General features: G+C 40.2%; 1 protein-coding gene across 9 annotated transcripts in view; it reads right to left on the minus strand.

The window, feature by feature from the left end:
• Positions 1–409: 409 nt before the first annotated feature.
• The window catches only part of ikzf1 (IKAROS family zinc finger 1 (Ikaros)), a 127,393-nt gene continuing 100,709 nt past the window's right edge, over positions 410–27,093 (minus strand). For 5 of the 9 annotated variants that reach the window (XM_041184098.1, XM_041184097.1, XM_041184100.1 and 2 more), the window contains 5 exons: positions 21,831–22,091; positions 21,075–21,242; positions 17,641–17,766; positions 7,245–7,376; positions 410–2,363 (listed from right to left, as the gene is read on the minus strand). In XM_041184098.1, coding sequence (XP_041040032.1) covers positions 1,639–2,363; positions 7,245–7,376; positions 17,641–17,766; positions 21,075–21,242; positions 21,831–22,091 — 1,412 coding nt within the window. In that variant the 3' untranslated portion in view covers positions 410–1,638. The remainder of the gene's footprint in view (positions 2,364–7,244; positions 7,377–17,640; positions 17,767–21,074; positions 21,243–21,830; positions 22,092–27,093) is intronic. The other 4 variants (XM_041184103.1, XM_041184102.1, XM_041184104.1 and 1 more) reach the window with 4 other exon arrangements.

Genomic DNA, 27,093 nt, shown 5'->3' on the forward strand with positions numbered 1-27,093 from the left:
ACAACTCCAACATGATCTTCCTACTTTTGTAATCTATGCCTCGATTGATAAAGGCAAGTGTCCCATATGCCTTTTCACCACCCCACAAATATGCCCCTCTGCCTTCAGAGATCTATGGACACACACACGAAGGTCCCTTTGTTCCTCAGAACTTCCTAGTGTCATGCCATTCATTGAATACTTCCTTATCAAATTACTCCTTCCAAAATGTATCACCTCACACTTTTCAGGGTTAAAGTCCATCTGCCACTTATCTGCCCATTTGACCATCCCGTCTATATGTTCCTGTAGCCCAAGACACTCAACCTCACTGTTAACCACCCAGCCAATCTTTGTGCCATCTGCAAACTTACTAATTCTACCCCCCGCATGGTCATCTATGCCGTTTATATAAATGATGAATAATAGGGGACCCAGCACAGATCCCTATGGTACGCCACTGGACACTGGCTTCCAGTCACTAAAGCATCCTTCTGTCATCTGTAATATCTTCTAAAAGTGGATAAATATTCAAAAGAGAAAACAAAAGGAATGGAGAATGGGCATGGAAATAGGATGAAGTGGATAGTTCTTTCAGGTAGTTAAATACATGCATGATGGGCCAAATGTCATCTTATGTGGTGCCAAATTCTATGATTATAATTTAACATGAGCTACAGAATAGATACATTTTTGGTTATCCAAAGTTTTTAGATATTCACTATACAGTGCCACCCCTATTAAACGAGTCTGAAGGCTGAGACATTGTAACTTGATTTTAAATGTATATATATAATATTTATATATATGTGCCATAGAAATAACAACTACCCATCAATATTTCATTTAGAAATGAGAAGGTGATTAATCCAGTTTAAAATGTAACAATTAATGTAATAAATAAAGCAAACCTTAATGGATTTGAAATATAGATAAACATTAGTAAACACCTATACATTTTTTGAACTAATGTTTTTTTTGTCAGAAAACTGTTTCCATAATGTAACCAACATATTAGGCACAATTTCTGTGTAAAAGATGAACCTCAATATATTATATAGATACTGCTGCATTTTAACAGGTCAAATGCAAATAGTATCTTAATGAAGCTCCCGAGTTTTAGCTGGTAATTTAGTACAAAAAGGCGCACAGCCAAAGAAACAAGACCGTACAGTGTGCCCAATTCTACAATTTACAACACTAAATCACTCAAATCTATCAATGCTTTTTATAAAAGATGCTAGACTAAAAAGCTTTAAATTGTTTAAAAATTCTAGTACCGCTTGTTGCAAACTACAGTAATAAAAATGCAAGATGTTAACTACCCACTAATTTCAGGTTTGTAATGAACTGTTCACATTTACATTTTCAGTTTGGTCATATACATTAAGCAAATAATTTAAGTGCCAAATATGATTAAATACAATCTCAAGGAACACTCCTTCAGATGAATTAATTCTGAGAGGTATGATGATACTGTCCGGTGTATAAAACCCTGCCTGCCCTTCACAGTAAACAGTACAAGCTATAGGAATAAATGAAAATTATACAAAACAAGTTAACTAACAATTTTGTTCTTTTCTCTGTATTTTTGTGCTAATTGTAATCAATCGCACAAAATGGAAAACAATGTCAAAATGCTAAAATGGGAATAGTTCATTAGTTCATGTGAAAACGGTGTTCCCCTCTTGTTATGTGTGAAGAGAATTCGTATCTATCCTGGCTTCGGTACCCACACATGTTGCATTCAAAAGGGTCACGGAATCCATGGCAACCCATGTGTATTGTAAACATTACATGATCCAGGAAAAGTACCCTGCAGTGCTCACATTTATAAACCTTCACATGTTCTCCATCACCACTGATCACTTTGAAGATTTCTTGATTAGGTTCCATGCCTGCTCTCAGCATGTCATAAGATCTATGGTCTTCTTTTACTAAAGGCAAGCCATTTCTTGCCTGTGGAGTTACATGATTTGTTAGGTAAATTAGGTTGTTCCGTTCTTCATTATTGCTCTCTGTATCTGTGGAGTCTGGGCAGCTGTTGCTTGGAGATGGTTCTCTTTCTGATGACTGTGATTTTGTTTTTGAAATAAGAACTACATTTTCTACTGCACCGTCTTGGCTTGTGGCACTGTTAGCATGACTCTGTGTGTCTGAATTGGTTTTATGCATGGTGTACATGTTGCTTATTACTGGTATCACTTCAGAGGTTCCAGCAGGAGTTTGGACAAGTGGACGCAAGGATTCAGCCCCTAGATAATTGATAGCATTGTTAATTGCTTGATCCAAAACATGAGTCTGCATCATCTCATTCTCCTTTTCATAATTTGAATTAGCGTCATACTGAAGCTCTGAAATACCAAGCTGCAGCTTCTTTTCACCTGTGTAATTAGCATATGAACAACCAATACAATATTACTTTACACAGATTGGATAAATAACAGACTTCCTGTTATAAAAATAAAGGATCCTGCAGCTGTAACACATGCATAAACCTTAGAAAAATATTTGCTTAGTCTGAAAAAATCAAAAAGATTAAACTGTTCCTTTACTACTGATAATAGGTAAGTGTTATAGAGATATAATGAGATCTAGATGTTTACACTTAATAAGATTGACTTGCATTTTAAGGTTGGTAGCAGAAGTATAAGATCTAATGATACATTTACCAGTAGAAGTGCCTATTAGTTTGCTTTATATACGAGTAAATATATATGTAAATAAACCAAATTAGTACCAAAGTTCTCACAGAGAGGCATCACAGCAATGGAGAAAGATTTAAGCAAATGTAGCAGGAGAGATGGATCATACAGCATATGAATGAGTGGTTAAGAATAGGTTCAGTGAAGAGGCAAAATAATCTAAAATACTATATTAGTGGGTAGATGTGAAGAATCCCACCTTAGGCAGGCAAAAAAGGTTAAGAAAAATAAAAATGAAAGACAGAATATGAAAAAGGGAAAGGGAATTAAGTAGAATGTGTTTTGGGTTTCAGAATTTATATGCCAATGTGGAAAGCATTAAAAATAATTTGAGGGATTGGAGCCAATTGGAAATTGTCAGCAGGGATTTTTAAAGGGAAGGTTGTGCTTGATGAATTTAGATTAATCCTTTGTGGAAATCCAAGAATGCATAAATAAAGAAGACATATTAGATGTGGTACATCATATTTTCAGAAGACTTTTTACCAGATGGCCCATGGAAGAAATGCTATCAAAATTAAGACAAATGGTATCACAGAAACCACAAGTGGTATTGATATAGTGAACTTAAGGGACTAGAAAGCAAAGTGTAGCAGCAATATTTTTTCAGATTCGTGGCACCGGTCTAGATACTTATTCTGTTCTTCACTTTTTAAAATGATTTGGACACAGTCAGCAGATAAATTCTATTTTGATGATACTAATTAGGGGGCATGGTAAACTTTGAGGAAGAATGTAGAAAGACAAAGACATGCTGGTAAAGTGGGCAAACAGGTGCTGGATGCAGCTCAATTCAGAGAAATATGAAGTAAATTTTAGAAAAACGAACATTGAAAGAGAGCATATCCTAAGTGGTAAGATTCTTAACAGAATGAAGGATGTAGAAAGCAAGAGGATTCTTAGATCTTTGAAGGAGTGGGTAGAAAAGGCCAAAAAAGGACAAATGGGTTTCTAGTGTTTACAGACAGGAGCATAGAATATAAAACAAGGAAGTGATTTTGATTTTTACAAGTCATTTGCTAGGCAATAGTTACTATATTGTGAGAAGTTCTAACCCCATTATACGGAGGATGTTAGAGTCATGAAAGAGAATAGTCAAGATTCACTACAATGAGACGATCTATTAGTTAAGAAAAGCTCAAAAAGTGGATCTTCTTGGCACTGGAACAGAGAAAGCTACAGGGGAAATCTACTGGAGGCTTACAAATTATAAATGGTTTTGAGAGGATAAATAGTGAAAGACTACTTCTAGTGGCTGATACATCAGTAACAAGAGGGCATTTATTCATCATTAGTATTAGCTGAATGAAAGGTAAGTTAGAGAAAATTGTTTTCAGGTAGGGAGTTATTAGAACCTAGAAGGCTATAAAACAACTGGCTATTAGAAAATGAAATATATATAAAAGGACATGGGGAAACAACAAGGAAATGGGATTAGAGTAAAGTGCCCTAGTTGAAGTGCTGGACTTGGCAGAGGCACAGTGGGTTGAATGCCTGGTGTGTGATTTCTATGATTTCTGAATCCTTATAGGAAGATCAAAATCAGTAAATCAAAAATCTCGAGGGTTTTCATTTATTGTTATTCCCATTTTAGATTAGGTTTATGCTCAGTAAGATAGGAATGACAATACACTGGAGTGACATGTGTTTCTAAAGTTCTGTACCTGATTATCAACATCAAACTGCTACTTCAGCAATACATGTATAAAATAAAAGTAATCTTTACATTAGGAGACTTGTGACACAAGCCCTTTAATGAACAGAGATTTATGTGGCTGTAGATTGGTATGCAAACCTCCACACTCAAATTCCGAATATGTGCTTGAACCCTGAAGTTTTGCAACAGAAGCACAAAATTTTAAAGTTTAACCCACAGCACCTTCGTACTTAAATTGTTCTGGTAACAAATGTTATTGTATCAGTATAAATTCTTTTGTCCATTCTAATGAAGGAAAATCTATTTATTTTAAACAGCTTAATGCCTTTGTTAAAATAGCTGAAACAATAATTCCATACAACTGTACTTCTGTAATTAGACAGTGTAATTTCAACTGACATGTATTTCAGCCTTAAATTCAGAAAGCATCCTAAGTAATACAAACAAGAAATTTCATCTCAATATCTTAGGACAAAGGACAGAATTCTAGCCCCTTTGCAACACCCAGGTCCCAACTTCTACATTTATAAATATCAAGAAATCTAGAGAGCAAAAATGACTAATTCCAATATATAATTCCCTGTGTGAAATGTCTCAAGTCATCTGACACCATACTAAAGTCCTAAATACATGCAAGCATTTATTTTCCCTCTCTAAATTCACAGGCAAGATATATTATAATGAGGTTATGTCATGTTTCTCAGTCCAATATAATTGTAAAATTTTTTGTGGACCCCATTTCATTCAAATGAGGAGAACATAAGAACATAAGAACTAGGAGCAGGAATAGGCAATTCAGCCCCTCGAGCCTGCCCCGCCATTCAATATGATCATGGCTGACCTCATTTTGGCCTCAACTCCAATTTCCTGCCCTCTCCCCATAACCTTTCAAACTGTTACTGATTAAAAATCTATCTCCTCAAATTTATTCAGCGTCCCGGCATCCATTGCACTCTGAGGTAGTGAAATCCACAGATTCACGACCCTTTGAGAAAAGTAATTCTTCCTCATCTCTGATTTAAATCTACCATCCCTTAGCCTAAAACTATGGTCTCTCGTTCTAGAATGCCCCAGAAAGGGAGACATCCACTCCACGTCTACTTTTTCTATCCCCTTTAGCATCTTATGTACCTCAATTAGATCTCCTCTCATCCTTCTAAACTCTAGTGAGTATAGGCCTAAACTGCTCAATCTCTCCTCATAAGACAAGGAGGAAACACTTTAGCCTAATGTTTTACAAGTAAATCATGGGAGGAATGAACAAGACCATTAATTACGCATTGTAAGATCAGAACAATGCAGGAATCAACTTTAGCCATTCAGTCCATCTAGCTCATCGTGACACCCAGAATACTTTTTCAATCTTGAACTATATATTCAATGTATTCCAGTTTTTATAGTTGTTTGAATACAAGATATTTAATTTACCTTGTATTTTTGTTTTTTTTAATTGTGAATTACCTCAAACACCTGAATTTCTTTAAAGCTGTCTGTTGTATCTGGTATATGTAACTTTTCTCTGGAGGTTCATTTTTGATATTTTTCTTAATTGGATATTAAATATTAAATTATTTGAGTCTTTTTAGTTATGGCACCATGTTTCAACGACTATGGCCATGCAGAAATAAAAAGCACAAATCCTCCTGTGCCCCTAATTATTTCATCAACACTTCTTATTGAACAAAAATGTAAAAACTTATTAAAATGAACATATAAAAAAACAAAATGATATAAAATGTTAATCATGATTCTTTGTTAATGTCTGAATTTTTTCAAATGGTGAAGATGGTGAGTCTTTCTCTTCAAAAATATTCCACTTTATGGGGAGAATTTTCTCCCTGTCGTGCGGGCTGGGCGGGAATGGGCACTCAGCCAATCGTTGCCCGCGATCAGCCGCGCACCGCCATTTTACGTGGGCGGGCCAATTAAGGCTCGCCCAGCATGACGTGCACCCGGAAGCGCTGAGCGCTCTCTGTGCAGGTGGGGGCAGGAGGGAGAGTCGGAACGTGCGCTCTTTTGCGCATGCACGCAAAAGAGCGCAGAACTCTCCCTGAGGCATGGAGCTGCCTCAGGGAGATTATTTTTATTATTGAAACTTCAAAAAAATAGAAAATTTTATTCAGACATGTCCTCTCATGGGACAGTGTCACATGAGCTGGAACACGTCAATGAATTTTAATTAAACATTTTATTTGATTTATAAACACTTAATGAAACCTCATCCCGCCCATGGATGAGGTTTCATGAGAAATGCAAAGGCCGCCTGGGCTCTTCACCTGCCCGCTAACCTTAAGGTTGGACAGGCAGCCCCGAGAATCAGTTAAAATTAGTTAATTAATGGCCTTAATAGGCCTTTGACAGTTTGGCAGGCGCGCAGCCGACTCCGGTGCGTGCCTGCCAAACTGAGGATCAGAATGATGCGCTGTGAATCGGGCGCACGGCCAACATCACCGTGCGTCATTTTATGCGTTGGTGAGCGAGGCCCACCCCGAATGCTGATCAGAAGATTGTGTTTTCTTATCTCCAATTATTTCCTAACTTATCCCCTCCCCCATTATAATTTATACACTGCTCTCCATTTGTTAATACCTTTCACTAAACCCTTTTCCAGCAGGGCTCCCTAATTCAGAAAATGTTTAGTAAACTCAATGTTAACTTAACTTACTTCTAATGTCATGTAAATAAAGGGCTCAAAATACTTGAACCTTGTGTCACTATTTTAGTGAATTGAATGATAGCCACATTTGGGCCATGAATCAAGTGGGTAAACCAAAAAAAGGAATTTCAAATTTAAATATCAAAAATAGCTGATAGCAAACAGTAAACCAATGCTCATTGTTGTGCAGCTTATATGACACAAGTAGTAAATGAAAAAGTACTGTAACCAAAAATTCTATGCTTACCAACAAACTTTTGTGGCATTGAACTTTTGCGCTTTGCAACATTACTTGCAAGTCTGTCCAGTACCATAGCTCTTTCTGATCCCATCTTGCACACTCCTTCAGTTAGTTCATGTGATTTGCTTTCTTCTTTCACTACGAAACAAAGAAAAAGAAAAATGCAAATCCATTTATAAATGAACAAGCAAAGCTTGCAGTTTCATCAGGTTTTGAGTGTCATCTTTAATATGAATTACTTTTATTAATTAGTTAATTGGCTCTTCCAGCCTTTTAAACTTAAGTACTGTTTCAGAACGTTTTCTGGGAATCAGTAGATACCTTGTACTGTCAAATGAATTGGGAAATGGAAACAATGAAAGCACAGCAGTGGTTGCGAACAAGTCAAGCACAATGCCAAAAATAAATGCAAAGGTAATTTGCACGTTTCTGGTACATTCTTGCATTGGCATTTTGGCAAGCTATGGGGAAGACATTGCCTCACTCTGCAATACTACAAACACATTTCCTCCTGTGTTTGGAAAAATAGGGAAGAAAAAATGAACCACTCCTTTATAGAGTATTTTGCAGCTCAGGTCAGAACCTGACTTATCCAAAACAAAAACAGAAATACCTGGAAAAACTCAGCAGGTCTGGCAGCATCGGCGGAGAAGAACAAAGTTGACGTTTCAAGTCCTCATGACCCTGCTGCCAGACCTGTTGAGTTTTTCCAGGTATTTCTGTTTTTGTTTTGGATTTCCAGCATCTGCAGTTTTTTTTTATCCCTGACTTATCCAAATCCTGGACTATTTTCTGGCTGTTTCACTCAGACAGACAGACATGTGCCAAAGATTTCTAGCCCCACTGTTTCAATATGAGGTATTCGACAAGTTAATACAGAATCGTACTGTCAACATGTTCTAATCTCCTGTTATATATTTCTCTGCCATGAACACACAGCCAATCTAAATAACAACATGCAAGGGTCAATATCACAGGGATTACTATAGTCTCTAATTGCCTGTCGATCAATTTAACTTAGGTAATGTGCATCAAAACATATGTGACAGCTGGGTTCAGCTGTACTTCAGAGAGATATAATAGCTGAAGGTGTAAGCCATGAATTCTAGGGGGTTCTCCTAGTCCATCTGCAGTATTCTAGTTAAACCAGGTGCCAGGCCTTTTTGGGGATTCACCAGTCTCCTGCCAACATTATGTAAGGTGACTGAAAAAGCCCTTACAGAATTTCAAAGCCAGAGTTTTCAAACCGTGATGCATTGATGAAAGGAAAGGAAAAAATAACTTGCATTTATAAAGCCCCTTTAATGTCCTCAAAATATCACATTCAATGAAGTACTTTTGAAGTGTAGTCACTACTGTCGTATAAAGAAAAAAAAGACAGACTTTCAACTATATTGCATTTTCATGACCGCTGGACATCTCAATGTGTTTTTACAGCCAATTAAATACTTTTTGAAGTTGTGGACATTGCTATAATGTAGGAAACATGGCAGCAATATGAAATTGTCCAATTAAACTACTTCTGTGATGTTGATTGAGAGATAAATATTGGTCAGGACACTGTGGATAATGCCTCTGTTCTTCTTTGAAATTTAGAAAGCTATGGTCTGAAAAGGGCAGGTCAGCATGGATTTGTTAACAGCAAGTCATGTTTAGCTAACTTGATTAAGTTATTTGATGAAATAATGGAGAAAGCTGGTGAGGGTGGTGCGGTTGATGTTGCTTATATGGACTTCCAAAGGGCATCTGCCACATAGTAAACTCCCTGGCAGGATGAAGCCCATTGCATTAAAGGGGCAGTGGCAGCAAGGATACAAGTTTGTCTGGGGAACAGAGCACAGAGAGTAGTGGTGAATAATTGTTCTTCAGACTGGAGAGAAGTGTGCAGTGGTGTTCCTCAGGGGTCAGTGTTAAGACCACTGCTCTCCTTGATATATATTAATGGGTTGAAAGCAAAATACTGCAGATGCTAGAAACCTGAAACAGAAAATGTTGGGAAAATTCAGCAGGTCTAACAGCATCTGTGGAGAGAAAGACAGAGTTAACGTTTTGAGTCCATATGACTCTTCTTCAGAGCGATGCCCCTATCCCAGCATGACTTCTTCACTGTTATGAAGAAGAGTCAAATGGACTCAAAACATCAACTCTGTCTTTCTCACCACAGATGCTGTTAGACCTGCTGAGCTTTTCCAGCATTTTCTGTTTTTGTTAAACATTAATGGGCTTGGGTACACAGGGCATACATTCAGGGTTTGCTGATAACAAAATTCAGAAATATAGTGAACCATGAGGAAGAAAGTACCAGACTACAGGAGAACACAGAAATAGGCGACACATGACAGATGGAAATTAAACATCGTGACAAGTGAAATGGCACATTTTGGCAGAAAGAATGAGGAGGGGTAACATAAAACTAAATGTTACGATTTTAAAGAGGGTGCAGGGCAGAGCAAGGGGGAATATGTACACAGATCTTTGAATGTGGCAGGGAAAGCTGAGAAGCCTGTTAAAAAAAAATTGGGATCCTGGGCTTTGCCTGGAGCACAGAGGTGAGGAGGTTATGCTAAAACCTTACAAAACCACTGGGCTTTAACTGGAGTATTTTCTTCACTTTGGGCACCACATTTTGGGATCAATATCAAGGTCTCAGAGAGACGGTACAGAAGAAATTTATTTGAATGGTGCCAGGGATGAGAGAATTTAGTTATGCAGAGGGCCTGGAGAAGCTGGGATTTTTTCCATGGAGTAGAGAAGGTTTGATAGAGGTGTTCAAAATCATGAATGGCTTTGATAGAGTAAATAAGGAGAAACTGCTTCCAGCAGCTGAAAGGGTTAGTAACCAGAGGACATAGATTTAATATGGTTGGCAAAAGAACCAGAAGTGACACGCAATACCTGAAAGGGTGATGGAAACAGATTCAATAGTAACATTCAAAAGTCAATAGGCCTGGATTTTTGCCGGGACAACTTGGGAACCCTTTAAAAATGGCAGGCAGGACCCCAATTCCTATTTCTGGTATTTTTTGATGGAACAGGAGAAGGGTGCATAAAGCCTGCCCACATGCAGCACTCCTGCCCTTGCTGGCTCCATTGCGGGTCTGGGAAATTTAAATACCCCCACAATCTTAGTGGAGTCAGGCCCTTTCAGTGAGTAAATATGGTCACAGCCTCTCAGGATGGGGAACTGAAAAAGAAGTCACCTGCTCCTGGAATTCTTTCATTGACAGGCCTTGCAATACAAAAAAAAATGTTCTTTCAGTTTCAATAGTTTGATGCAGTATTGTAAGTTAGATGCAGTACTGTAATTTGATGCAGTATGGTAAGTTAGATGTCAGTTTACTGCAGTGATTATGATCTTTAGTGTAACAATCTGAAGTATTTTAAATGCCCAAAGTCCTTTTAAAATGAAAGAAAATCTTCAATCGCTGTCAAAAGACTCCAGTTGCTCTTGGACTGCTTTGATTGACAGGATATCTATTACAACTTAGGGGAAAAGAAAGGTTTTTCAATTTAAATAGACTCCATTGTTTACATTTCCCAGGGTTTGTTATTATAGCTGTGCCCATGCTTGGCTGAGTTTCAAAAGGCCTAGAACCAGTTATCTCAGGAGGAGGCTGTGTTCACATTTTGATTGACAGTGTTAAGAATCTATTAAAGGACTAGCTGTCTTTGATGTGGCTGATGAAATTGAGGCTTGTCTGTTTTTACAACAGATTGACCACTTGAGGGGATTTACATTTTTTGAATGTAAATCCCCTCAAATACAAAAGATGTCCTGTCAATCAAAGCAGTCCAAGAGCAGGTGGAGTCTTTTGATCGCTGCTGAAGGTTTTTTTGTAATTTTAAAAGGACTTTGGGCATTCAAATCACTTCAGATTATTACACTCGCAAAATGACATCTAACTTACAAAACTGCATGACTGAGAGATTTGTTTAAGTATCAAGTGTGTTTCGGTGAGGGCTCTCTTAAATTGTTAGAAGTTTATTTTTTTTTAATTTCCACATGGCTTCTGGGGTCTACCCATGGTGGATAGTGGGTGAATGGCTGTGGAGGATGGGGAGGCATGGAAGTGGCCTGGGGAGCATGGAGATGGCATGGGGACATGGAGGGGGCATGGACCGGGCATGTGGGTGGGTGAATTGTGAGGGGTGAGAGCTTGACGTTCATTGTTAAAATTGGGCTGATATCCCAGTAAACGGAGGCAGGCATTCCAGCCTGCCGGCCTGACAACCCGCTAGCCTCCACTGTTGCCTCAGACCTGCTTCTGGAGGTGGCGGGCCCGAATCACTGCACCCTCACCTCTGAAAACATGGTGGGCAGGGGCCTTTTTAAAGGAGACAAGTCTTCTGGGTTGGGGGTTTCCTTACTCAACCTTCCCACCTCCTCCATGAAAATCTGCCCCATGGAGTCATTATAGCCCAGAAAGATGCCATCCAGATTATTGAGTACATGCTGACTCTCTGTAGAGCAAACCCATCAGTCCCATTGCCCCACTCTATCCCCATAGCTGTGCATGTTTATTTCCTTCAAGTGACCATCCAATTTCCTTTTGAAATTGTTGTAATATGCCTTTAAGGGATAGCATGCCATCACTAGAACGGAAGTGTGTCATGTGATCCAGCCTCAGTTCCATTTTGGCCTTTGAGAAGAACACAGAACACGCACACAGCTCTGCTGCTGGTGTCTCTAAACTTTCTATCATTGTATGTGTGTTTTCATGTGCCTAGTTTAAATAACTGAGTGCACAACGTGCTTACACAATCCCTTATGAATGACTGTTGCCTTTATATCATTATAAAAACACAACATGGTGTTCAGCGGTGGAAAAACAGCCTGGCAGCAAGATCAAGTTCAGGTATGACATGGTGAACAGCCTGAGATTGTGTTACATGGCATGAGCGACCCTTGACATTTTGTCAGATCATAATGTGTGTGGAAATCAGTCTGGTGACTGCACAGAAAAACTTTAAAGACACGGGCCAGGATAGTGATCAAATTAAGAGCTGGCAAGCAGACCAGCTCACATTGTGGTGAGATTGCAGTGCATAACCTGTCAGTTTCATGAGTGGGACAGTGCATCCAGAGGACCAGCATCCGGTTAGCTCAGTTGGGAAAGGCGATTGACCAGGGTGTGGGCCGGAAGAAGGTCAAAGGAATATTGCCAGAATATCCACAAAATTTCCCAGTTTGAATTGGGATGCAGCTGGCCTACTATCTAAATTCAAAATGTTTAAACAGTATATAGAACTATGGTTTCTTGATTCCGGTATATCTGAACCAGACAAGCAAGCCATAAAAATTCACCTTGCAATTGGGAATGAAGGTTTACATAGGCTGAACATGTCAAGGTTAACAGCAGAAGAGCTGAAAAACCCCTAAAAGATATGGACTACACTGGAAGACTGGTTCAGAAACAGGTTAAACTTCCATATTTATCGATGAGAGTTCATGTCATTTTGACAACAGCCTACAGAATCCAGAGACCACTTCGCCAGCAGTTGCAAAAAGGGTACGTACTGCAGTTTTTCAAATGCAGAGCTAGCAGATAGAATTACTGAGTTGATGACTACATCCACACCCATGGAAGGTCTGTTAGACAAGCCCACAACGCATAGCATCGAAGAGTTACTCAAGGACGGATGTAAGTATGAAGTGATTCTTGTAGGGACAAAGCTTACAGGTCCTAAGTACAACCCCAATTATTGACGTACATACTAGAACACCCAAACTTAGCGAGACGTGTCAAGTTGTGACCTTCTATATGCACCAAGGAAATGCTTTCCAGCGATTCTGCAAAGGCATGTGGCTGAAGGAGCCATTGACAGTGGCAGTGCATTGGAGCAAAGGCTGATGAAGCTACAAAGAGCCGTGCACTGATCCAAACAGACTGTACACAAAGGTACCTTCAAAATAAGAATGACATCCAGTATCCCATCAGAAACAAATGGCATGAGGTGATTGACCGACCAGAAAATGATGATGATATGCATGTGATGGGTCGAAGAGCGGTGAACACATGTTTCATGCCGTCAGTCTCGTGGAAAACATAGATACCGTCACACTATTTGAAGTTTTTGCCAAGATTCAAATTATCTGCCCTAAGAAAGTTGGTAACTACTCATTATTGTCCAATATTGACCAGCGACATGTGCCAATATACTACCTCTGCAAATTCTAAAATACATGTATCCACAGACATGGAAGGCCATGGCAAAACCTACAACGATGCAACTTTCAGCATACAACGGTTCACTAATTCTATGTACAGGATTCACAGTCCTGGAGTGCAAATACAATCAATCCTCCTGGATATCACAGACGTTCGACATCATGGAGACTAAAGGCCCAGTGATTGTTGGTCTACTGGCATGCCATGACCTCGCACTGGTAACAATCCATGGAAAGAGTTGGACATCATACGGCAGATCAACCTCAGAAACTACTCCTATTGCCTCAGTTCATGACCTAACATTGAAATATCCAGAATGTTTCAACAAAATTGGAAGTTTCAAGGGAGCAGCAACATTACACTCGCAGGAGAATGCAAGTCCGTCAACTGATCTAGTACATTTTGCACAACGCAAATACCAGCAGCTACAAGAAGGAAGGGCAAAAGATTCTGCATTATAGAAAACCATCACTGAAGGATGGCCTGATTCAATTCAGCATATCCACGAACATGTGAGACCATTTTCGCCTAATTGGGATGAGCTAGGCATCTCCTGTGGACTAATTTTTAAAGGCAGGCTGGTCATCATATTCAAGTCTTTGTGACCTGATCTTCTTCAACAGCTTCATCACTTACACATGGGCATAGATTGGACTAGAAGATTCGCAAGAGAGGCAGTCTACTGGCTGGATATGAATTACATTGAAATCATTGTCAAGAAGTGCGAGGCATGCAAGAGCACATGCCAAGTCAGTACAAAGAGCCACTGATTCCACATGAAGTTCCTACCCATCCTTGGTCCAAAATCACATCCAACGTCATGTCCATGGCACTGAATTCACCGTTGTCATCGACTACATTATCAAGTGCCCCATTATTCAACAATTGCGCAATACATCAAGCACAGCTGTCGTGCACACTTCAAGTACTATTTTCAGTTTACTTGGTATGCCTAGAGAGATTATTACGGATGACCGTCCACAATTTATTGGTAAGCCATTTCAGTATATGTGTGAGAAGTGGAATTTTGATCACATACTTGTTCTCTTCATTAACCTATATCTAGCAGCCTAGCTGAATGGTTGATTCGCACAGTGAAATCCCTAGTTCTCGAATGTAGACGGGCCAAGCAAGATCTACACATTGCAATGTTATATCTGAGAGTGACATCTTTAAGTGTAACAATTCCATCACTGACAGAACTCATGTTTGGCAGACCAGTGCATACCAATTTTACTCTTCTTACTCATTCAACTCTCTCAAACACTAGAGAGCAACTTTTAAAAATGTAAGAGAAGCTGATCAACACGCAAGATAAAAATGCAGGTACAGAACTGCCAAGTTTAGAATTGGGACTACAAGTTCACATTCAGGATTTGCACAAAAGGAACGTGGCAACTAGCGAGATAACCCGATTTGCTCGGAACTAAGGTCCTGTGAAGTCATTAAACACAAAGAGCAATAGTGAGGTGCAACAGAAAAAATCAGATCCGCTCCAGCTCAACCACCATACAGATATATTGCATCTAGGAAAAGATTCCAAATGCAACCAGGAACAGTATCCAAGAATGACAATCCCACAGATCACTATGAGTAATTAAAGGAACTTCCAGACAAGGTTACCATGACATATCTGGAGCAGAATACCTCTACACTTCAGAGACTCATAGATTCACCAGTCCCATACACTTTTGTAATGGTAACTAAACATGAACATGTATTGTAAAAAAAATTCTACTTTTTTGGAAGGGGAGAAAGTGTCTTTTAAAAGAAAGTGCAATGTTATAAATCGCCTTTAAGGGTTAGCAGCATGACATCACTGGAAGGAAAGTGTGTCATGTGATCCAGCATCAGTTTCACTTTGGCCTGTGATCAGAACACAGTACACACAGCTCTGCTGCTGATGTCTCCAAGCTTTCTATCCATGTTTATAAGTTCTCATGTGCCTAGTTTAAATAAATGAACCAACAACATGTTTATACAAGCTCTTATGAGTGATTGATGCCTTTACATCACCATAAAAACACAACAGAAATCATTCATCATCTCCGCTAGGTAACAAATTCCAGGTCATTACCATTAGTTATATAAAAAAGCAAATGCTCACATCCCCTGTGCATCTTTTGCCCAAAACCTTGGCTGGATTTTATGGCGTATCATGGCCCCACCTGCCCGGTTAAAAAGGTGGTGAACAGCCTGCCCAGGTGAAGAACGGCAGCCCCGCTGTCACTTAACAGCCAATTAGCTGTTAATAGGCTGGAGACTGCCGGCCAATTCAATGGCTTGTTGCTCTTTGCCCCAGGTGTCAGCAGTGGCTACTGCTGGGACTACAGTTAGTCCCAAACGGAGATCATCACTGGAACTGGCTATCAAGTTAAGTTGGGGGGGACTTTGCTGGGGTCAAGCTGGCAGGGTCTGACAAAGGGTTGAGGGGAGTTGGGGGGGGGAGGTACCATGTTTGAGGTGACTGGGGAGGGGAGGGTAAAAGGGGGGTTGTGATCATGGGGATCCTCTCTGATGGGCACAAGGGATCCCCAAAGGAGAAGCCCCTGTTCCCCCACCCCCTTTCCCCACATCAACCTGCCCAACTAAAGCTGCTGGGCTTCCCACATGGTGTGGGCCTCTCCCGCTATGGGTAAAATACTGGTGGGGGTGGGATGAGATCTTTAAGTGGCCACATAATGGCCTCAATATACCCAAGGGTGGGCAGGCCATCCAATGCCTCCACTGCTCCGCTGTAAAATTTCATACAGGTTGAGACAGGCGGGTAAGTGGCATGAAGGCCAGGTCCTGGATTTTCCTAGCCATCTCCTTCAAACCTGCCCTTTACATTTGTGTTGTCGATTCCTTGTACATTAAGCCAATGGGAACAGCTTTTTTTGTCTATCTTATTCAAACATAATATAATCTGGTACAACTCTTTCAAATCTCCCTGCAATCTCCTCAGCTCCAGCTTCTCAAAACTTACTTCCCTGCTTTTGTACTCATTACCTCGATGTATGAAGCCCAAGATCCCATGTGATTTGCAAATTACTCTTTCAATATCAAGTGTCATTGACCTGAAATGCTACTTTCCACAGATATTGCCTCACCTGCTAAGAATTTCCAGCATTCACTATTTTTACTCTCTCAATATGCCCTACTACCTTCAAAGGCTTATAGACATGAACCATCATCCCCCTCTGTTTTGGCACACTCTCTTTAGAACTGTGCTATTAGGTCTATATAGCCTCACTCTATCTCTTCTACCAAAATGCATCATCTCACATTTCTCTGTATTAAATTCCATCTGCCACTTTTCTGCCCATTCTGTTGCCTATGTCCTGTTGCAGTGGATTGGTATCATCCTTACTGTTAGTCACATCTTCAAGTTTGGTATCATTAGCAAATTTTGAAATTTTGCTTTGTTTTCCAATATCCAAGTTATTTGTGTATATCAAAAAAAGTGGACCGAGCCGTGAACCTTGGGGAGCTGTGTACCATCGTCCAGTCAGAAAAACAACCATGCACCACAACTCGTTGTTTTCTATCCTTAACCAATTCTTTTATCCAAGCTGGTACTTTGTCAAAAGTTTTCTTACAATCTAAAAAGCAAACTAAGCACTAGGTTTTATTTCTAGAGGGATAGAATTGAAAAGTAAGAAAATTATGCTAAATCTGTATTGAACTTTGGTTAGATTACATTTAAGAGTATTGTGTGCAGTTCTGCTCACCATATTGTATTAAAAAAGGCACTATATGGGTGCAGAGAAGATTTACAAGGATGATACCAGAAATGTGTGGTTATACATATCAGGAAGAATTGACAGGTTGGGTCTCTTCCCTATTGAAAAAAAGGCTGAGGCGTGATCAAATAGAATTCTTTAAAATTGTGAAAGGTTTTGATAGAGTGACTACAGAGAGAATTTTTCTGCTATGGGAAGAGCCTAACTAGAGGCCATCAATATAAGAAAGTCACCAAGAACGCGAATAGGGAATTAGAAGAAACTTTTTTACCCAAAGCGTATTACAATGTGGAACTTGCTATCACAGGGAGTGGCTGAAGCGAATAGTATAGATGCATTTAAGGGAAACCTAGATTATTATTAGAGCGAGAGGGGAATAGATGGTTAAGATGGGAGATTTAGATGAGAGGCTCGGGTGGAGCATAAACACCAACATGGACTGGTTGGGCCGAATAGCCTGTTTCTTTGCTGTATATCCTATGTAATCATGAAATAGTATTTTTTTACCTGAATAGATACCACTATGCAGTCCCATGGTTTGCAAGTAATTGTGGCAACGTTCTTTGTGTTCTTCAAGTGAGCTGCGTTGCTTGTAGCTTCTCCCACAATAGCTACATTTGTGAGGCTTTCCAACTACACACAAAAAGGAAGAGGTCTTAAAAGAATATAGAATGGGCTTCATACTTTATAACTTGTTATCAATATTTGTGTTTTATGAGAATGTGCACTTCCATCTGCTTCGTGCAATATTTAAGCCATCACTGAACTCAAACTCTGTATCACATAGTATTAAAAATACATCTATTGATCCTGTGGTCTATCTGATGAAATAACTCATATCATAAACACTGGGTTCCTGAGCTACCAACCAGTTATCATAAAAAAGCAAAATATTGCTGGTGCTGAAAATTTGAAATAAAAATGAGAAATACTGGAAATACTCAGCAAGCCTGGCAACATCTGTGGAGAGAGAAACAGAGGTAATGTTTCAAGTTGATGATCTTTTGCCAGAACTGAAAAAAGTTAGGGACGTAACAAATTTTAAGCAAGTATAGAAGCAGAGAAAGGCAGGCTAAAGAACAAAGGAGAAGGTCTGTGATAGGGTGGAAGGTCAGAGAAATTACATAACAAAAGGGATGATGGTGCAAGGTCTCGATTATCATCTTCTTTCACCTTGTACCATCATCCTTTTTGCCATTTTCATGAATTGGATCAGGTTCAATGAAGAAAATTGTCTTTGGTCCCTGCTATAAAATCTATTCCCTTTAGCTACTAGTTCCACCTCTCTCCTTGGCAACTCTCTGAGGCTGTTTCCAACTGTGGTGTCATTATTGACCCCATGATTAGTTTTTGATCACATATCCAGACCATTATTAAGTCTGCCCATTTTCACTTGCATAACATTTCCCAACTCTCAGCTCATCTGTTGCAGAAACGCTCACTCAAGCCTGTGTTCTTTCTAGTTCTGTACAACCAATGCCTCTATGCTCACTGACCTCCATTGTTAAGCAAAACCTCGAGTATAAAATTCCCAAATCCTTGTTTTCAAATTCTTCCCTCCCTAGCTGCTCCCCTCCCTATCGCCATAATTCCTCCAGCCCCATAATCCTTTGAGATATCTGTGCTTATCTAATTCTGGCCTCTTGAATATCTCTGATTTTACTTGCTCCACCAATGATGGAAGTGCCTTTAGCTGCGGCCCTAAGCTCTGAACTCCCCTCCTAAAACACGCTGCCTCTTTTCCTCTCTTTTCTCCTTTAAGACACCCAATAAAAGCTACTTCTTTGACCAATCTTATGACCATCTGACTTCATATCTCCTTATGTGGCTTGGTGTCAAAGTTGCTTCATAATGATCCCGTGAAGCACCTTGGGATGTTCTATTATGTTAAAAGTGCTTTTTAATTACAAGTTGTTGTTGTTAAAATAAAAATAAAGTTAAAGCATACAAATGAGTAAGAAATAATCTAAAGTAATTGTCAAAATAGAGAAAACCTATAAAAGTTAGATTTTGACGTAAAGAAAATATGGGAGAAATGAACAAGAGGCAAACCAAAAGTGAAGTTATGAAACCTTAAATTTTGATTTAAATATTTCAAACCATTTAAATTGGTAGTATAAAGTTAATACTGCAGTATTAAAGTAATTCCTGACAAGTTAGTACTATTAATGATATAACATGTTAGAATTTGTTGAACAATCTTTGTATGTATGAGCTAGATCAAAAAATCACCCAAAAACTGACCAGACCCTGGCCAACCTAAAATCCAATAATATCAATGAAGAACACTGTGTGGGTCGCACCTGTAGCACCCTGTGGTGCTGTATGCCCCAGGGGAGTCTAAATAAATCTGCATTGCACCACTTTCTCCCCTACAGTTTTCTACATTCCTTAATTAATCTGTGTTTCACAAGTATGGAACAAAAAAACGCTACCTACAAACTACAATATTATACTAAACTTGTTCGAATTTCAATGCTGAAGGCTAGAGAGGGGCAGATATTGAAGAATACAACAGAGGCTGTGCAATCTTATTAGTAACGCTTTCTATTTAAGAAAAATCAGAATGAAAACCAAATATCGGTCTTAATTGAAACCTGCAACATAACTCAGGCAACACATTACTTCTTTGGAAAGGAAAAAAATAACATTTATATCGAGTTGTTCGTATCCAGAGAATACATTTTGAGCTGACGTTATTGTTGTTATACAGGAAAATGCAACAATTGATTTGAATACTGGAAGATCTCATACGGAACAAGCAAAATGAATGACTAGTTGATAGACTAAAAATTAATTTTCTCCTGCTTTTGCGTTTGAGGTCACGATTTACGATTTTCCTACACCTGGTCCCATTGAGACAGGCAGCATATAACATCGTCTGTATTCTAAGAACAAATAGGGAAAAAAAACACTCTATATTACCCACCACCTCAATATCACTGTCCATCTTGAAAATGTACACTTACCTCAACTATGCACTTTGCCTCTCCAAACCCAATATAAGCTTTTAACTTCCCAACTGCAAGCTACCCCAATGTGTCAAATACTCACTGTCCATAATACTTCCTACCTTAAACTAGTTATTATCCATTCCAAATGCTATCTGCTTAACACTAGACTGTAAAAGTCGATACCTGCCCTATAAATTCTTGATACTTTCCTCCTCTAACTGTACCACACAATCTCCCATATGGTCACAAAACTATTGTAACCTCCCAAACACCCCCTGATATCACTTCCCATTGTCAACATCACAATACAACCACTTACAGATTAAAGACTATATTCTCCAATTTATCACAATGTGATGGGAGATACTCCAGAGTACATCTTTCATATTTCAGACATTGTAATCCACCTGCAATTTTGATCTGATGGTGATCCCTCCTGAATTTAGATTGTGCAGTTAATTACTAGGCTTTATGTTTATGATGATTCTATTGGGCATGGATGATTGATATACTTGCTGAATTATAGCTTTAAATATAAAATAAAATTAAAGTTAGCTTTCCAGAATTCTTTTTGTTTTAAATCTCCAATTGGTAAGTCCATAGATGACTGTGGAACTGAGTTACAAAGGTCAGGAAGCTCTTCGGCTCAAGATCCCTGTCTGTGTTGAGCTATCTGGCCTCAACTGGGATCTAATTGAATGGCACCAGAAATTTGGGGAAGACAAAGAGAAAACTACATAAATAACAGTCGCACTCAATGAATACCTTACAAACCTAGGACTTACTATTAGTGGCATTTGTGGATGCCTGTTTATGACATTTGTTTACCTGTTATTCCCTCTGTTAAAATGATGATCAAAAGAATGTGGTGTGAACATGCTAATCATTCCTCTGCTAGCATTAGCAACACTAGTTTCTGGTTTTCATTTTATGAGTCTGTTATTTGGTGAGTAACTTGGTGTACACAATGTTAAAATATATACCCACCAGAATGAGTCCGCAGATGACCTGTGAGTGCATCTCGACGGCGGCAGGCATAGCTGCAAAGATGGCACTTGAATGGCTTCTCACCAGAGTGCAACTTAATGTGGCGAAGTAGATTGCCTTTCTGAGTAAAAGATGCGCCGCACTGACTGCATTGGAAGGGGCGCTCCCCTGCAAGACAGAGTATATTTGTTAGCAAAAAACAATATATTAGGCATGGAATTTCAGAAAAAGATGTATCTTTGTTACTGTTCTCTAATTTCTGCCAGCTGTAGTTTTGATATAACATGAGGCATTCAGACTAAACCTGCCAGTTTCTCAACGCTTCAGTGGCTGGGTCAATTTGATCTGAAAAATCTAATTTTTTTTTAAATCAAAATGGCACATCACAATGAAGATTCAAACTCATTTAAATAGAGTGCCTGCATCATTGTGTGTTAAGAGCTACTCTTCCTGATCAGCAGTTTCAGAATAAACAGATTCGATTCTGAGTGTTGTGGCATTTTGTTTTTTTAATGTGGCTTTTCAGTGGTTCTTAAAAAAAAGAAATGGCAATGAATAAGAAAAAAAAGGAAACTTATTAAAAATGCATTTCAGGCTCTCGTTTAATCTCTGCATCACATTCTCATTTTAAATGTGAAGCACTTTGCTATTCCAGTTATGATTTTTTTTTGGAAATGGCATGCAAAAATGCGGCATAGTAAAATCCAAATGAAATGATGAAGGTAAAAAACAGAAAAAAGCGGTGCCTGTTTTTACCAGTGTGGCTACGTTTGTGCACCATGAGGACATTTGGGCCAATGCAAATTATTCCACAGATATCACACTTCAGCTTGCCATTTGGAAGTCGAATGCCACCAACTCCAGAAAATGCTTTGTTGCCTTGGCCATTGTGTGATCCGTTCAATTTAGTCCCAGAAGTATCTATCATTCGTAAGTCTTCAGCGCACTCTTCACCATTTGTGTCACAGGCTCTCCCATTCTCTTCATCACTCGGAGTTTCTATTTTAATAGAATTTGCTGAAAGAAAATGAAACAAAAAATATAACAGATGTGGACATGATACCAAAATAGTGACAATATAATAATTTTATATATGAGGGGGTGAGATGAGGAAACACGGGTTATCTATAGGAACAAGAGCAGGCTATTCAGTTCCTTAAGCCTGTTCCAACATTGAATGAGATCATGGCTGAAGTGTGAACTAACTCCATGTAACCAGCTTTGCCTGTCTCGATATCTTTGGCTAACAAAAAAAAATGATCCATCTCAGATGTAAAACTAACCTATTATTAAAAGCCATTTGTGTAAGAGTTCCAAACATTTACAGTCCTTTATTGTGTAGGGGTGTTTCCTAATTTTACTTCTGAAAAGCCTGACTTTCAGGCTATGTCCCCTTGTCTTACAATTTCCAACCCTGTTGTAATAGTTTTTCCTCTATCGACCCTATCAGTTCCCTTTAATATCTTGAAAACTTTGACAAAACTACGTCTTAATCTTCTAAATTCCAGGAAATACAACCCTATTTTCAGCCATACCGTTTGTAATTTAGCCCTTGGAATCTAGGGGCCTTGCTGGAAAATCTATGTTGCACACTCTGAGGCCAATATGGCTTTCATAAGATGTGTTGTCCAGAACTGCTCACAGTACTCAAGATAGCATAACTTCTACCCCCTAGTATTCTAGCCCTCTGGATATAAAGGCCAACTCAAGCTTATTTCTATCCTGTTCAATGCTATGAAGAATGGATCAGTAATTTACTCATGACATCTGTGTAATTGCCCTAGGTTGCTTGAAAGATTCCAATCTTAATTAAAAACCAATCCAATCAAATGTTGGACGACCTATTCTGAGATAGAAAACACAAGATACTACCTGCAACAGTGACAGTTAAGCATCAGTCGGTACAAATTTAAGATTCTTTGTTGCATGTGGCATTTTCATTAACTAGTACTGTCTGTGCACATTAGCTGGACATTAATATGGTTGGAATATCAAGACAAAAATAATAGCGTACGTTTTTATATCAACATTTGACTTTTGAAATTCTGCCACATTAACATCTCCTGGATAATGCAAAGGGACAGGAATAATTAATGGGAAACACATAACACATCACAGAAATGACTCATTTTTGGGCTCCGACTCCAGAATGTACTAGATTTAATTGCATTTAACCACATGGTGACTGATATAAACACATCTAATGAGCCTCTGGTGCAAGCTACATTAAATGCCTCTTTAAGCAGAACATTTTCTCAAAGATAATTTTTCCCTTGGGTTATTATTTTATACCAAACTGCAAACAACTCTGCAAACAGAACTATCTTCCTAAGGCAAGCCAGAATCTTGTTGAGGCATTGGGGATCTTACCCGCCGGCTGGAGAGCCGATAAGAGACCGCGCTGTCTTTTTTTGAGAAAGCCCGCCAAACCACAAACTAATTTTTAAAAATTAATCATTCATGGGATGTGGGCTTCGCTGGCTGGGCCAGCATTTATTGCCCATCCCTAATTGCCCTTGAGAAGGTGGTGGTGAGCTGCCTTCTTGAACCACTGCAGGCCATGTGTTGTAGGTACACCCACTGTGCTGTTCCAGGGTTTTGACCCAGCGACACTGAAGGAACAGCGATATATTTCCAAGTCAGGATGGTGAGTGATCAGGCCTTCACCTGGGCCAGAATCTTCTGTTCGGCATCTGGGGGCGGGCCCTGCACGCCGCCGCGTAAAACGATGTGTGGTGATGTCAGACGTTCATACCGACGACACCGCACATCATTCCGATTTTAAGTTCAGCGGGCACGCAGTGGGGTCAGCTGCCCGCCTGCCGAACTGTCAAAGGCCTGTTAAGGCCATCAATGAAGTAATTAAGCCTATTGAGAAAGCTGCTCGTCCAACCTTAAAGTTGGTGGGCGGGCGAAGACCCCAGGCAGCCTTTGCATTTTTCATGAAACCTCATCCCGCCCATGGCACCCCTCCCATCACCCCATCCTGCAGAGGGGACAAGTAGGCCACACTGCTTTACCTGACATGTATGCTTGCATATTGACAGGCCTGCCCGCCAATGGGTTAATACCAATGGTGGCGGGATGAGGCCCTTAAGTGGTCATTAATTGGCCACTTAAGGGCCTCACTAGATGACGTAATCAGAGGTTTCATTAATCAAATATAAAATTTTATTAAAATTCATAAACACGTCCCAGCTCATGTGATACTGTCACATGAGGGAACATATCTGAATTTTTTTTTTCTGTTTTTCACTGTTTCATAATGAAATTAATCTCCCTGAGGCAGCTCTGTGCCTCAGGGAGATTGCTGCGCTCACATGCGCGAAAGAGCGCAGGCCCCGACTCTCCCTCCTCCGCCTGCCCGTACAGGTAGCACTAAGCGCTTCCGGGTGCACATCACGCTAGGCGGGTCTTAATTGGCCCACCCACCTAAAATGGCAGCGCGCAGCAAACGTTGGCGGCAATCGACTCCACGCCAGCCAGCACCCATTCCCGACCAGCCTACCCGACAGGGGGAAAATTCTCCCCCTGGAATTCGGGTCCTGGTGGGGGTGGGAAGTCTTGCCTATCATGAGTTGCTGGCCAATCAGAGGCTAGCAGCTGTTGTGCTCAGCAGCATTGCAGGGTGGCTGCTGCAGGTAAAACACCTGCCGGAGTCCAAGGATCACGGTGTGACCCAGGCCATAGGTAAGTAATGTGAGGGCAGCGGGGGCATGTTCACGAGGTGGGGAACACAAGGAGAAGGGTATAGGAGGGTTGAATGAAAGGGCAAGGAGTGGCTGTCAGTGGGCCCCATCTTTCCTGATTTTGAGTACCTCGATCAGGCACTGAGTGGCTTTGATTGACCCCATCCCCATCACCCCACCCTGCAGAGGGGGCAAGCAGGCCACATCAATTTACCTGTCATTTAAGTTGCATATTGACAGGCCTACCCACCAATGGGTTCATACCAAAGTGGTCATTAATTGGCCACTTAAGGGCCTAACTAGGTAACGGGGTGCAAAAGTCAACCATGGGGTTTCTTATCCAGAACTTAATCCTGGCAGAGACGGGAAGGCAACCAGGTTCCAGTACGCCACCACCCCATCTAATGATATGCCCTCCACTCCTCCAAGCTCGCTACCAGTGACAGCAGAAGATTCCGTCTCAGTTAGGTAGCTTTAATGAGTAAGTATTTGAATACGCAAACTGGGTATTCCTTTTTATTCATGGGACGTGAGCACTGCTGATAAGGCCACCATTTATTGTCCATCCCCAACTGCCCTTGAAAAGGTGGTGATGAGCCACTTTCTTAACATAGAAACATAGAAAATAGGAGCAGGAGCAGGCCATTCGGCCCTTCGAGTCTGCTCCACCATTCATTATGATCATGGTTGATCATCCAACTCAATAGCCTGCTCCTGCTTTCTCTCCATATCCTTTGATCCCTTTCACCCCAAGAGCTATATCTAACTCCTTCTTGAAAACATACAATGTTTTGGCCTCAACTACTTTCTGTGGTAGCGAATTCCACAGGCTCATCGCACTCTGGGTGAAGAAATTTCTCCCCATCTCAGTCCTAAGTGGTCTACCCCATATCCTCAGACTGTGACCCCTGGTTCTGGACTCCCCTACCATCCACAGCATCTTTCCTGCATCTACCCTGTCTAGTCCTGTTAGAATTTTATAGGTTTCTATGAGATCCCCCTCATTCTTCTGAACTCCAGCGAATATAATCCTAACTGACTCAATCTTTCCTCATATTTCAGTCCCACCATCCCAGAAATTAGTCTGGTGAACCTTTGCTGCACTCCCTCTATAGCAAAAACATTCTTCCTCAGATAAGATGACCAAAACTGCACACACCAAAACTTCACACAGTATTCCCAGTTGTGGTCTCACCAAGGCCCTGTACAATTGCAGCAAGGCATCCCTGTTTCTGTACTCAAATCCTCTCACTATCTTGAATTACTGCAGTCCATGTGGTGTAGGTACACTGCAGTACCGTTAGGGAAGGAGTTCCAGGACTTTGCCCCAACAACAGCAAAGAAACTGTGATATAGTTCTAAGACAGGATTGTGTCTGGCTTGCAATGTAACTTGCAGATGGTGCTGTTCCCCTGCACCTGCTGTCCTTGTCCTTCTGGTTGACAGTGGTCACGGGTTTGGGAGTTGCTTTCAAAGGGGCCTTGGTGAGTTGCTGCAGTGCATCTTGTAGATGGTACAGATTTGCTGCCACTGTGTGTTGGTGGTGAAGGAAGTGAATGTTTAAGGAGGTGAATGGGGTGTCAATAAAGCAAGCTGCTTTGTCGTGAATGTTGTTGAACTTCTTGAGTGTTGGAGCTACACTCATCCAGGAAAGCGGAGAGTATTCCATCACATTTCTGACTTGTACCTTGCATATGGTGGACAGGCTTTGGAAATCAGGAGATGAATTACTCATCACAGAATTCACTGCCTCTGACCTGCTCTTGCAGTTACAGCATTTACATGGCTCATCCAGTTATGTACTGATCAATGGTGATCCCTAGGCTATCGATAGTTGGGGATTTGACAATGGCAATGTCATGAAATACCATGGGAATGTGGTTAGACTGTCTCTTGTTGGAGATAGTTATTGTCCAGCACTTGTGTGTTACTTGTTACCTATCAGCCGAAGCTTGGATATAATCCAGGTCATGCTGCAAGCAGAAATGAACTGTTTCATTATCAGAGAAGTTGTGAATACAATTAAACACTGTGTAATCATCAGTAAACATTCCCACTACTGACTTTTAGATGAAGGGAAGGTCATTGATGAATCAGTTCAAGGTGGTTGGGCCTAGGAATTTACTCTGAGGAAAGCCCTTCTGTGATATCCTGCAGCTGGAATAATTGCCCTTCCAACAACCACAATCATCTTCCTTTGTGCTTGGCATGACTCCAGCCTGGGGAATTTTCCCCTGATTCTCACTGAATTTAATTTTATTCGGGCTTTTTGACGCTAACTCAGCCAAATGCTGCCTTCATGCCAAGGGTAGTCACATTCACCTCACCTC

Source organism: Carcharodon carcharias, chromosome 3 (genome assembly GCF_017639515.1).
Source record: "Carcharodon carcharias isolate sCarCar2 chromosome 3, sCarCar2.pri, whole genome shotgun sequence".
Taxonomy (NCBI): domain Eukaryota; kingdom Metazoa; phylum Chordata; class Chondrichthyes; order Lamniformes; family Lamnidae; genus Carcharodon; species Carcharodon carcharias.